Here is a 14,527-nt window from a genome sequence, read left to right as displayed (position 1 = left end):
GCCCACCCTACCAACTGAGGTCCTCAAAGTAAAGAAACAAGCTGGTGGGTGATTAAACTAACTTAGTAGTACCAGAAATTGAAGCTACCAATTTTTAGTTAAATAAATATACACAAAGTTTATTTCCACTGGTACCTGTTGCCCAGCTCTTTAACTCACACACCTTCTTGGCAGCTCATTGTATTGTGTTCAAGAAACCAGGCAATTTACTTCAAACATGCTTGGCATACTGAAATGAGCAAAAAAAAACGTGGTCACAAGCTTACCATATGTTTCAGAATTTTTTTCACAGGACATTTCTTTTCCACACTCTTCTTAAATTAAATGCTGAAAGTATTCACAAACATCAGTTTGCTTCAATTACTGCCACGAAAGCAATCAATAGGAACTTCGGCGCCCGATGTGAGGAGCAGTGTGAGACACGGCTCCGGCTCCATCTAGTCCCTCTGCTCCTCTGACTTCATGCTGCGGTGAGTCACGCACTGCGATCATACTCTCCTACTCCTGGGGCACTGATGGATCGCTTCATAGCCGGCTCCCAGTCCTTAAAACGCGGTCAGCAGAAGCTGACTGTGCAGAAGGCTGCAAAAGCCAATATGGCCGACGCCATATCAGACCACGAGGCTGAAGCACACAGTCCAGGTAGAATCGACAGCCCTGCTCATCTCTGCCCCTCTACTGATTACAAACAACTTGCCTCTGAGGTGTCTCAGCACCGCCAACCAGCACTGCTTTTGAATATTAAAGAAGCTTTAGCAATACATTTACAGTCCATTACAGACCTGGTTCAGAAGCATGGGGCAGAAATACAAGCTATGCAACAGCACATTAGTGAACTGGAAGATGACCTGATAAGCTCCAAATCTTAAGGGCATATCGGGGATTTGACTACTATTGAAGATCACAGGGTCATGTTATTCTCTGATTACTCAGTTGAAACTACCAAAAAACGCCGGGCCTTTCTCCTCGATCTGCAAACAACTCATCGACAAAAATTTACGCTTCGCACTCATGTATCCAGCGGTGCTTAAAATCTTTATTCCGGTTTAGGAAGCTAAGATATTTACAGATCCCTTGGCAGCTGCAGAAATGGTGAAAGCTTTGTCCCATTCCACACCCTCCTTCACCCTGATTGCTACACCACCCAGGCATGCAATATGACCAGTCACAGAGATCCAGGTCCCCACAATCCTAAATGTTTACTCTTTTGGCCGTATTGACCAGCTGGGCCTTTTTACATGCCCCTAACAAGGATCCCCTATTTCATTAATTCAATATCTGTTGTCCACTAGATGGACCTAGTGGCCTCTGTTGGTATTTTTGTTTTTTGCTTACACTGCAAACGTGTGATTTTATCCTCTTTGATGCAATTCATGGAGATGGCAGAAACGGAGGATTGAAAGTTAATTTGTGCCTGATGCTGTTTCCTGCCATTTATTTATTTATTTTTTTAAAATTTTTTTTTAGAATCTAGCGATCCGTGAATAAACACACCCCGTGCTCGGTAAAAAAGAGAAAAGTGCAAAAACACTCCACAAAAAATGTGCACTGGGGTACTATTTGGTAAACCCTCCTCTAAAGAGGAAGAGCCACCCTTTTCTCCAGACCCTCCAAAGCGAAGCTCCAGACGAGGGCTGGATACTAAGCCCATCCAGCCGAAGCCGGAATGGACACTCTTGCCCCTCTGACCGAAGCCAGAGAGGGGCCTTTTCTCTCTGGGACCGCCTAGGCAGGTCCCACAAGATACTAAGCTGGGAGCTCTCCCAAAGAGAGACTCCCACTGAGGGAAAGCGCCTGGTTTTTAGGCCAAGGCACTCTCCAGACTTCAGGGCTAGCCCATAAGGGAATAGCACCCTCCATCAAACAAGTGGCAAACAAAATACCACACCAATGACATGACATAACAGAAAAATACATTTAAATAATAAGTGCTCTGTGCATATCACACAGGGCAACAGGTTTTAAAAATTGCCCATCTGAACTAGCTGTAGCTAATTCAGAAAAAGGCGATGTGCCGAATTCTCAAAAAAAAGTGCGTGTACGGTGCACTATTAATATCGTGGGTTGCCCAACCCAGGGATATTAAAGTGCCCCCAGGTCACCACCCCAGGGGTACTACACTTGAAGGCGAGATCCGACCGCCTGTCGGCCAATTGGCTAGACCATGGTTTCTCCATCCCCACCAGCGGGTCAGTCAAACCTAAGGGAGCTACCTTATCAGGGCAGGCCCCATGCTCTTCCTCCGGTGGACAAGGCCGGCAGGTTTGCATAGGGCGGCCCCTTACAGAGCTACACCAAAGGTAGACCGTCCTTAACAGAGGTACTTGGACACTGCATTCCCCCTCAAGAATGCAAATGCCCTTTCCAGCCTGAACACTGATAAGTACAGATACTACACTTGATCTTAACCAAAAGGCCGAGAAGCGATGTTTCCTGCCATTTATGCTGTTATTGTACTCCACATTGGGGAAAAAGGAAGTCGCTTAAGAGTATTATGTTATGGGACAACTACGTTGTTAGCTGTTTGTTCTGCTCATGGGTATGCCAATTATATTACTGTCCACGGACGCCTTGCTGCTGTCATTGTCCTGGTTCTGCATCTACAGATTTCTTCAAATATGGAAAGAATCATCTTCTCTGTGCCGCCACTCGGTTGGGACGACGACAGCTCATATCTTTAATTCCAGCAATTATAGCTCTTTTCCCCCATAAACCCCCGTGATGAAAATCGCATCCTGGAATGTAAAGGGATTGAGATCCCCCACCAAGCGCACTACTGTTCTACGCCACTTAAAGAAATTATAAACAAATTTAGCTATCCTTCAGGAGACCCACCTCTCAACTTCCCACTTTCATTTGATGGCTAATGATTGGGTGGGAGAGGTGTGGGGGGCTTCAGCCTCAGGCGGAAAAGCTGGAGTACTTATTCTTTTACATAAGAAGCTTCAACACTCCACAATCTCAAAGTCCTGTGATGTTTCTGAGGGAAGATGGGCATCCATGACGGTCCAATTCCAAGGCAACGCCTTAACCCTCCTAGCGGTTTATGGTCCTAACTCGGACAATCAGAGGTTTTATAATAATCTGCTTACCACAGTGCAATCGCTTCCCAAAGTGCCTTTATTCGTGGCTGGTGACTTTAATGATGTACCCAGTTCTGTGGAAGATAGGATCCCACCACCACCCAAGCAGGGCCATACGTCCGCCAATGATAAAGTGTTTCTCTCTTTCCTTACAGGGACTGGACTGATTCCTGAAGGCATCTCCACCCTTTGGAGGAGGACTTTACGCATGTATCTCAGGTTCACTCAACCATGTCTAGATTTGATACTATATTACTTTCTGATGACCTCCTGTTTAAAATAGATTCTGCTATTATCTATCCCCTTGTGATCTCGGATCATGCCCCAGTTTCTGTGACAAATGGTTTCCTTTGTAAAACCGAATTTATATGGGGATTTCCTGCCTAACTGGCTAAGGATGAGAAATTTCAGCATCAGTAACAGTACTGGTAGCGTGATTTTGACTATCACAATGCGATACATAAAAACAATCCCCACCTGTATTGGGAGACAGCCAAGGTTGTCATTCGTTGTAAAATAATGGGATATGTCCCCCCCCCCCCCAGCATTACAGCTATAAGGGACAAACACTGATTGTTAAAAAATGGCCCAAGGATATAGCTAACATTTTTGCGTCTTATTATGCCGATTTATACACCTCTCAAAACACAAGTTTTATTCAGGGAAAGACTTTTTTGGACCGTTTAGGTCTTCCACAGTTAACTGAGGAGGAACTAAACTATTTAAATCGGTCTATAACGGAAGAAGAAGTGCTCAGGGCTATCAAGAATTCCGGTAATTATAAGGCACCTGGCCCAGATGGTTTTCCATCTGAGTTTTACAAAATTTTAATCAATTAGGTTACGCCGTCTTTGTTATCACTGTACAACTCCATGTACTCTCATGCTTTTTACCTAGAATCTGGATGGCTAGTGTTTATTAAAGTTCTTCCGACCAGTATAAGGATCCATTGGATCCTAGCTCCTACCGTCGTATATCTTTGTTGAATAAAGATGTTAAACTATTTTCCAAGATTCTAGTGGACCACTTGGCGGGCATCCTCCCTCGATTGGTCAGTCCTGCACAAACAGGCTTTATTTTGGGGAAATCCACTACCTATAATATTCGAAAGGTACTTATGGTTCTGGAGCATGCTAGGTTGGATAGATCTTCTCAGATATCGTCGGCTCTTTTAGCCTTAGATGCTGAGAAAGCGTTTGATAGTGTGGAATTGCCTTGGTTGCACATGGTGTTGGAGAAATTTGGATTCAAGGGCCATATTGCAAATTCCTTCAAATCTATGTATACAAGTCGCTGGGCAGGGGGACCAGACAGGGTTGCCCGCTGTCTCCTCTCCTCTTCAACCTAGCAATTGAACCTCTAGCAAAATCTTTTCGGGATCTAAAAATATATGACGCAGTGGAGATAGGGGGTAAACATATCAGTTTGGCGATGTTTGCAGATGATATAATGCTCTTTCTTAAGGACCCGGGCAGAGATCTACATAAAATCATCCAACATATACAATCTTTTGGTGCCTTCTCAGGATTTAGAATAAACTGTATGAACAGTGTACTGTTGGGGCTTTCCCTGACCCCTTCTAGGGAATTATTGGTCTGTGCAGAGTCCTTGGGTCTTAAGCTACCGAAATCATACCTCATTTAGTTGGGAATTAAAATATCACGCTCTACTCCAGATATGTACAATTTAAATTATTCCCCACTTATTACTAAAGTTCTAGATGAGCTGAAGCGGTGGAAAACTCTACCGCTATCATTGATGGGACTCTGCCATCTTATTAAGGTGATCAGCTTTGCAAGACTACTGTATCCTATGCAGACATTGCCTTTTCTGTTACGTCATACTGATGTTCAGAAACTCCACTCGGCTTTAACCTCGTTTATTTGGCAAGGTAAACCCCCCCTGTATTTCTAGGATTAAATTGTCTCTACCTAAACAGAACTTAGGGGTGGGTCTCCCTGATTTGAGAAAATACAACCTGGCCTGTATATTTAGACATATAAAGGACTGGTGGCACAACACTAAGCATTATACAATGACAAGCATGAAGTCTTTGTTAGTAAGGCCCTGCTCCCTTTTAGGACTCTCAAATACTCCGCCCTTGTTCGCCGTGAATTTAAAAGTAATCTCTTGCTGCCTCACACTCTGGTGGCCTGGCGGGAAATAAAAAAGCTATGTAGGTGCCATATAGGGGCCCACTACTGCAACCCTTATGAACTTCTTCCATTTGACACGCTTAGACCCATATACGCACTGCCACCACATCACTTTATATACTATTTACAAGTTAAAACCACCTTTTTTGGTTCCACTGCCTTTTGCTACAACCTATCATTTCCACCAGTGGCCTCACCCATCCTAATACTTACTTGACTATGGGTGATTCGTTAGGTATTGGTGAGATATGATTGCATGAAGTTTTGTGGATGCTGTATATACGTTCTATTTGGAAATATGTGGCTAGTGAAAAAGTGTGCGTTGAAATAAGGTATTCGATTGCTCCTGGGACCTCTGGAGCAACAGAGTTAAGTTACTGATTCTTGGCAATACCCATTTGCTATGTTTTGTTATTGGTTATGAACTGTTAATTTTGTTTATTTGACTTTTTGTATGGAAAATTGGAAAATGGTGTAAGGGCAGAAGAAATACCTGTTTGATACAGGTGTTTGATACAATGTTGTTTATAGTCTATGATTATTTGTATTTTTCTTTCTGCCAATAAAGAAATATTAAAAAAAAAAAAAAAAAGCAATCAATAGAAAAAGAATGTCCGTCTCCCACTCCATACATCTCAGAAGATAAATGCAAATACAGAGGGCCATAATCAATGACAAGCAGCTAAACCTAAAGATATGTATATATAAATGAACATGAGGGCTGTGTATCTCCCATTTTCTAACCTCCATGTTTGTCCTACAGCTATTGGATAATATACCCCACAAACACTCCTCCATCAATATATATACAGTATATATATACTGTAAAGAAAGGTGATTTACTTTAAATGTAGCATTGTTGTTGGTGCCTGGGAAGCTAGTCTGAGTATTTGAAGAACTGATGATCTGCTGGCAATTTCATGTGCCATCCAGAGAATGGTTTGAAAAAGAGAAAATATCCAGGGAGTGGCAGTTTTCTGAACCTTGTTGATGGGCAGTGTCAGAGAAGAATGGCCAGACTGGTTTGGGCTAATAGAAACTCAACAGAAACTGAGCTACTCATTTTAACTGATTTATACAGAAGTGCATCTTTAAACCTTGAGGCCAATGGGTTGCAACAGCAGGTATCACTCCTGTCGACTAAGAATATGCACCCAAGACTACATTCCCACAAACTAAAATTGCACAGGAGAAGATTAGAAAAATGTTGCCTGGTCTAATGAGTCTTAATATCTACTGCAAAATTTGGATGATGGGGTCAGAATCTAAAACAACAAAATGAAAGAATGGATCCATACAGCCTTGTATTAATATATTGGTTCCCGTTGGTGGGGGTGTAATGGTGTAGCGACACATTCTTGGCATATTTTGGGCCCCTTGGTATCAACTGAGAATCATTAAAAAATGTGAAAACCTACCTTAGTGTTGTTGTTGATCATGTCCTTTCTTTTATAATCGCAGTTTTCCAACTTTTATTGGCTTCTTCCAGCAGGATAACACGTCATGCCACAAAGCTCAAATCATCCCAAAATGGTTTCCTGAACATGACAATGAGTTCACTGTGTTCAAATGGCCTCCACAGTCTCCAGATCTCAATCCTATAGAGCACCTTTGGGATGTGGTAATATAGTATCATCATGTAGTAACATCATGGATGTGCAGCCGACAAATCTGCAGCAACTGCTTTATGCTATCATGCCAGTATAGACCAAAATCCCTGAGGAATGTTTACAGCGATACCATCATGTGTTGAATCTATGCAATGTAGTATTACGGCAGTTTTAAGGCAATAAGGGGTCTAACCTGATGCTATCAAAGTGTATCTATTAAAGTAGTCAGAGAGTGTATTTTTGTGTCCAAATGAATCAACATTTTTTACATAGTTTGTAATGATAAAAAGGAGATATAACTGTAACATAGATGCATACAGATTATTTTCCCTTTCACAATTTTTTTTAGGGCTGGAGTAACAGGACTGTACTATGAGTATATTGATGTAAAAAGCTGCCAAGATGTTATACATCTTTACCACTTGCTGTGGTCAGTTACTATACTGAACACAGTGGGTTTATTCCTGGGTATTATAACAGCTGCAGTACTTGGAGGATTCAAAGACATGGTATGTTATAACCTTTTTTTCTATTTACCTGCAAATAAAATCCTGCAAAATCCTGCAAATAATTTACCCTGTTCAAAAATGACTGATTAACTGACTTTTTAATGCATCTTTAAAGTGATTCTGTTGCTAAAAAATATGTAAAATGAAGTGCCCTCTAAGAAAAGTTTGTACATACCACTCCCACCACATCTGCTACTGATCTTGGTTATATTTGCAAATATACTGCTTCTGAATGTTCTTCTGCACCCAGCACACTTCCAGCTGTGGCAAATATCTTATCTTTGATTAACTTATTTCTACATAACTACTATATTTTGTAGTGATGTAGGGACTGGTGAAAAAAAACCCAGATTGCAGTGGGGAACTGGGAATCTGACATGCCTGAAAATGATGCACTTAGTAGATTCTTCAAGTATCTGTATCTTCGCAATACAGAAAGATCAGCAGTGGTTAGGAGGAAGGAAGAATCACTTTTTATTGATTAATTTGGTGGCATAGTTACTGAATGGAATAACCACCAAAGCCCTTTAGTGGAATATAAAAATAATAAACACCAAGTATTTGCTAAGCAAAGACTGGTGAAATCTAAGATACTCAAGTCAGGCAGAGAAGACTAGAGAAAACATGCTTTGGAAAATTCTGAAACCCACTGATTGCAGCAACGATGTCATGTACTTTATATGCGTTTCATGTCACTACCCACTCAATAGATAGGTTGGTATTTGCTTTTATCAAAGGATACTACCTAAAATTGTATTCACAAATGTCATTTCTGAAGGATATAAAGGGTTAATGCTTTGAAATCTGCATTAGAAATTGTTTCTATGAATGTAACTTTGTTGTAAGTAGAACATTATGTAAGTAGAAAAGATTATGTTGTATTAAAATGCTTGGTATGAGCATTAATTTAAATGTCTTTATTTCTATAGAATCCTACTATTCCTGCTATTAGTTGTATTGTTGAGACCCCACGCCGCACAGTGCAATACAACACAAGACCACCAGTACCGTCTTACAATACCTATTATCACAGCACTCCACACCTGCCACCCTACACTGCCTACGACTTACAGGTATGTAAAGACAACTATTTGTTGAACAAGCATCCAAATTGTAAATGTTGGCTTTCATAACTTGAAATGTAAATAAGCATTGTTTTCATGGATTTGAAATGAACCAAAATCGGGGGTCAACAAAATCCTATTGCTTTTCATTGAGCAGTACTTTTGGCAGTTCAGAGGTTCTGTTTGACCTGATAAGCATTTCACTACATTACTTTGGACAAAGCATGTCCTATTGAGGTGTATTTGAACTGCATGCAAAAACTGTCAAATGCAGCCTTTTTTTGTAAATTATAATCCTTGGGGCCACTGCAGACTTGCAGTTGATTGCAGCATTTTGCAGCCTCAAATTTGTTCCCATTTACTACTATTCAACTGATCAGGAGCGGTTGGGAAGCATTTTGTGTGGCTGCAGTGGATGGCAGCATTGTTCCTAAAAAATAACAAGTCCTTTCTGGTTGCATGATTGCCTTTTTTCTATTCCTAAGTAAGAACCACATCTCAACTGCAATTGCAAAAACAACGCATGCAAATTGTGCTGTGGTGTGGTTTTCGGTTTTCTGCCCCTGGACACATAGAAGCAGTTTGCAGTGCACCTGGGAATGGCTATCTGTGTGGTTTTCCCAATACAAAAAAAAAGGAGCATAAATCAAACATACCAATGTTACTTTGAAAAATCCATACCTTCATTCTGTAAATGCTTTGGTTTGCCACTTGTGATAATGTCGCAGTTGCCAGTAGCAATATATCCTCTATCAAATGCCTTCCAGCTGGTCACACGTGCACCATTACAACTTCAGATTGAAATAGAGGCAAAAATTGTGCCGTTTTAGCACTTGGGGAGAATCTGTATGAAAATGTTTCCAAAGTATGCAGACACTTGTTTTTATTACTAATAAGAACAGGGTTTTTAGTCCTGCTTTAAGCAGCAATCATCATATTTAAATTACATGCCAGCTTATAATGAAACCTCAGAGGAAACCATCAAATATATTGATGAATCCAGGTTCTGGTTTATTTTCTTATGTAAAGCTCCACCTGCTGACTCAAAAGAATATTACAGTATATCAATATGTTAAATTTCCTATTAGCCTAAAAAAGCAATTTTGTTTTTTAATCCAGCTCAGAACAAAAGAATGAATATGCACATAACCACTTTATGTTCCCTTTGAATCTTAACATTGTTAAGTTGCTGCAGTTTAGATCATTTTATTCTAAACCAAGTAGTTGACAACTTCAGTTTGCACAACGGAATGAACAGAAGTTGTTCCCAATGGGTTGCTAGTCTGACAGGGCTGATTGATGAACAATGTTGGTGGACAGCTGTACAAATTGTGCCCCAGGCCAGCACATCTATTTGTCTCCGGGCGACAATTATCTGATACATATATTTAGCTCTGGATTGAAACTTACTTGCAGAGCCTTTACTTCTGATCACTGTTGTTTGTTCTACAGCATTCCAACGTATTTCCAGCTTCTACACCTTCTGGCCTGTCAGATGATCCCAATTCAACATCACAATCTGGTCCCAGCTTCATGTGGCCATCCAGTGCTCCACCGCGCTATTCTCCACCCTATTTTCCACCAGATGAAAAGCCTCCACCTTACACACCATGATCTTCCCATGTACAGAGCCTTGACTCCTCAGCAGAAATTTTAGGCCAAATGCCGGCCAAATTATATGAACTTTTATATCTTCATGGTATGCATTTTAGGATACCTGTGTGGACTGGATGACTGGTGTGTAAAATATGTGTGTGTATATATATATATATATATATATATATATATATATGTGTGTGTGTGTGTGTGCAAGACACCTAAGATACAACACTGATTTTTTCACTTCTGCCAAACTAAAAATGCACATGATCAGCTTTACATGGATGTTCTGAAACGGTAAAGATCATTGGATGGTGCACTTATTTTATTGTTGCACTAGTGCTTTTGTAGCGTGTGTATTTTATGTTACTGTGTAGTAATTCATGTTTCTTTCTCCACTGGATGGAAAACTATTGCATTGGATACCATGCTGGCTCCAGTTGTATTTGGCTCATGCTTCTTCCTTTCAATCAAGGCACCAGCAATGCAAAAAGACACAGCGGAGAAGTTGGGGACATCTAGGCCTAATGCTCAAAATAAATCCTGGAATTCTCCTAATGTCATTTCTTTAAACATAATATTACTGTAAACTTACATGAAAGACACTGTTTACATCAAAATCCAGGGAAACTTTCACTATATTAAGGATTAACTGAGTGTGTCTCATTTTATCATGCAGCATTGGTGTCTCTCAACTGTATCATGAGTTATTAAAGAGATCACTACGTTACTTAAAAATAAAGTCTTAGGTGCAGCAGCACTGTGATCATAACTTAATGTCTGTATAGTCCCATCTTTTCACAGTAAGAATCTAGCTTTCAGACAATTTGGAGGTAAGCTAAGTGATAAACTAGTTGCACTGGGCATGCAGGCAGACTACATGGATGAAATAAAATCACACATTTCTATATTTTGCACTACTGCTCCTTAACTACCTGTAGAATGATCACTGAGTTTGAGTTAACTTGCATGGCTTTTCCAGTGATTTGTTTTTAACTTTGACTAGTCATATTTTCTCATTTGTGTGCACACATATTTCCATGTGCTATGGTATAAGTACTTGTTCTACTAAAATCTATAATATATTTAACTTCCCTCATAAAACAGAAATGCACACAATGAAGACAAATCTGCCTTTTTCCTAATTTAGGTAATAGATCTGAAAACATCTTGTCAAATCCTAGTGGAATTATGAAAGCCAAGTTACTATTAGAGCAGAAAGGTTCACTTTAAGTATATGTAAAAAAGACACTCATTTTAACTTCATGTGCACATGACTAGATATTCAGTGTGAAGTCCCAAATTCCTAAGTAAATTAACCAATTTGCATGGAGTTTGTATTTCCCCTGAATTCCTGGTTTCCCCCCACATGATCTTATTTCTGTAAAAGTTATACTGGAGATTCAAACAGCCTAGTACTCTAGTACACATGTATTACTTCCAGAGATACTAGTAATAGGTATTCCTTTTTCCTCTTGTTCTATTGTCAAATTGTGCTGCCCCCAAAAGTTATAAATGAAAAAGAGAAAAACAGAGAGGGTTTTTGTTGTGGCACTTATAATTTTTTAATAAATATAAATAACATACATCAAATTAAATAATGAAATAGAATGTGTAGTTCAGCCAGAGAAGTAGTTTGTGTCTACCCCATCAGGTTGATTGACCCTTATGCTAGACAAGTAAATCCCTGGATATGATCAAAGAGGTTGCGGCTTCGTTTCGACGCGTTTTAGCCGACTAGCTGCTTCAGGTGATAGGTATATGCCGTTCAGTAGAACTGTCATTGAATACAAAAATACAGATATTCAATATTTGAATAAATTTTACAGCTGTAATGATAGATGTACAGAATATATGTGTAAGAACTGATTATGTTGGATCAATCTGTGCTATATAGATATGCATGTATAAAATAGTTTAGATATCAGTACCAATAACCATATACATAAATGCAAGATATTTTATAACCATATTAATGACCATATTGTAACATAAAACATATATATTACATTTTAAGGTGAATATAAAAATATAAAGAAACATTGCTGATGCATACATAAATATATGTTGGTAAAACAGACTTACTGTTTGAGCTTAGTAATATGTGGCTAGAGATCTATGGCTGAATTATTCTAAAGATGATTCTGAAACAAATGTTGGGTGATTAGTTATATTTTTTTTATAGCAAGATGAAGGTAGGAATTGTTTGGAGGATATTTCAACAAGATCGATTAATGTATGCCAAAAGAGACAGTTATAACCTTTCAGGTATAGGTGAGTAGCTATAAAAACAATAGCACTATATAATAGAGATTCTTTAGACATTTGTTATATTCATGTATTATCATGAGGCTTAGCTTAAAATAAATGAGAGGTGGTTGTGCAGCCGGGTGGTTTGTATGCGTTCTGTGGTTTTGCAGACCGTCCAGCTAGGCAGGGACTGATGTTATGACATCTCCCCCTTTATAATGATATGAGATTGGCGTCTTCCTGTCTAAGCAGCACATGCATGGAACAGCAGGGCTTCCGCACATGCGCTGTGGTGATTTTAATGCTGAGATTGCCCATTTCTGTCTTCCCATTCTCCGTGTCTAGATGAGCCGCCTCCTAATTGTATGGGACGTGGGTTAACGGGGAAAGTGTTGCCCAGCCGCGCAGGGCAAATCCTCACTGCGCGACAAAGGGCTGTACGGGCACTTTGAACAAGGTGAAGGATGATGGGGCGGGGATGGAACATTGATTAGCCATGCAGTGAGCAGTAGCTCTGGTATATAGAAAGATGTTTCAAGGATAAATGACCATATGCGCGGCAACGAGAATGTGGATGATCTGGAAGTTATTGCCTCTGTGTCTATTTTGTATACATAATTTAAATGTTTGCATGTGTTTAAAATAAGGTATATCCAAAAATAGTATAGAAGATAAAAATATTAATAATACCAAAAATAAATTACAGGACAGTGTATGGAGGAATACAACAATTTAGAAACATTCCAATGGTTTACAGGGTACAGGCACAATTATTACTACCGTGTTTCCCCGATGATAAGGCATCCCCATCAAATAAGCCACCCCCTGATTTTTGCTCAAACAAATAAAATAAAGCACCAAATAAGACATCCTCCGATACCTGATACTGTGTGCCTCTGTGTGGCTCCTCGATGCTGGCTGCAGTGCAGAGTGAAACTGAAAGTAACTTCAAAGGACAAGCAAGCTGCTGATCCCTGCCCTAACAGGGTCTGTTATCCGGCGAGTCAAGTGATCAGAAGGGGACAATGAATGGCACAGAGTAATCAGAAGGGGACAATCAATGGCACATACGGTAGTGATCAGAAGGGGACAATGAATGGCACAGAGTGATCAGAAGGGGACAATCAATGGCACATGAGTGATCATGAGTGATTTTCAACAATAAATGTGTACTGTAGTCTTCTTCACGGAAAAATAAGACATCCCCCTGAAAATAAGACCTAGGGCATATTTTGGCATTTCAAAAAATATAAGACAGTGCCTTATCATAGGGGAAACAGGGTAGTCCAATTTAGTCTTATTGGTATATGACAAAAAATATTTAATTTTAATAATATCATATGCAATATGGTCATTTAAAAATGTAAGTGGTTAGGAGAAAAATTGTAAAATGTATGTATGTGACTAACCACAAGGTTTGCAAAATATGTGGTCTAGAATTAGAAATAGATAGACCCATCTGTCACTTATGTTATTATGTAGCATCAAATTACACTTAGCAAAGGAAGGTAAATATATCATTTTATGTGTTTCTTCTTAAAAGAATTTCAGAAGTCATGTAAACACTCACTCATATGTTATAAAGGAAGGGTTTGTAACTTAACATGTCATTGAGTCCAGGAAATTTGGTGGCTTTTAAGTTCACTATCCATCTGCATTCTATTTGGAGGAGTTTGGTGTCCATATCTCCTCCTCTGGGGGTTCTGAGGTAGGTTCTCAAGGCCATAAAAACTTATGACATGTGGATCAAAATTATGCTTCAGGCCTATATGGTGGCTTACAGGGGTGGTAACTTTGGTATTTGTGATTGCATATATGTGTTCGTACATGCGTTTCTTTAAAGATCTCTCTCTTTCCAACGTGGAATGCGCCACATTTACAGGTTATTAGATAAGTTACTCCCTGTGTGTTGCAATTAATGTAGTTCCTTGGTTGATATACAGTTAGGACTATAAATATTTAGACAGGGACAACAATCTAGCCTTTCTATTTTTGAGGCTTATGAGTGACTTGCACCTTGCAGTGCACCCTCTGTATTTACTTTCATGCGGTCTTCACTTTATGGTAGACTTGGATATTGATACGCCTACTTCCTGGAGAGTGTTGTTCTCTTGGTTGGCTGTTGTGAAGGGGTTTCTCTTCACCATGGAAATGATTCTGCCATCATCCACCACTGTTGTCTTCTGTGGACGTCCAGGTCTTTTAGTGTTGCTAAGTTCAGTGCTTTGTTTCTTTCTCATGATGTCTGTTCACAGC

General features: G+C 39.7%; 1 protein-coding gene and 1 pseudogene across 2 annotated transcripts in view; one reads left to right on the top strand and one right to left on the bottom strand.

The window, feature by feature from the left end:
* TMEM255A (transmembrane protein 255A) overlaps window positions 1–10,574 on the top strand; it is a 57,935-nt gene extending 47,361 nt beyond the window's left edge. The window contains exons 7-10 of one of the 2 annotated variants that reach the window (XR_011923278.1): window positions 7,199–7,358; window positions 8,288–8,431; window positions 9,875–10,121; window positions 10,462–10,574. Coding sequence is in view for 1 of the 2 variants with exons in the window: in XM_072429769.1 (XP_072285870.1) it covers window positions 7,199–7,358; window positions 8,288–8,431; window positions 9,875–10,036 (466 nt within the window). In the remaining variant the exon portion in view is untranslated. Of the gene's footprint in view, window positions 1–7,198; window positions 7,359–8,287; window positions 8,432–9,874 lie in introns of both variants that reach the window. The other variant, XM_072429769.1, reaches the window with a different exon arrangement.
* On the bottom strand, window positions 2,316–2,428 carry LOC140344689 (U2 spliceosomal RNA; annotated as a pseudogene).
* Window positions 10,575–14,527: the final 3,953 nt, after the last annotated feature.

The sequence above is a fragment of the Pyxicephalus adspersus genome, chromosome Z (genome assembly GCF_032062135.1).
Source record: "Pyxicephalus adspersus chromosome Z, UCB_Pads_2.0, whole genome shotgun sequence".
NCBI lineage: Eukaryota > Metazoa > Chordata > Amphibia > Anura > Pyxicephalidae > Pyxicephalus > Pyxicephalus adspersus.
The sequence above is the reverse complement of the archived record's forward strand: the minus strand, read 5'-3'. Positions and strand labels throughout refer to the sequence as shown.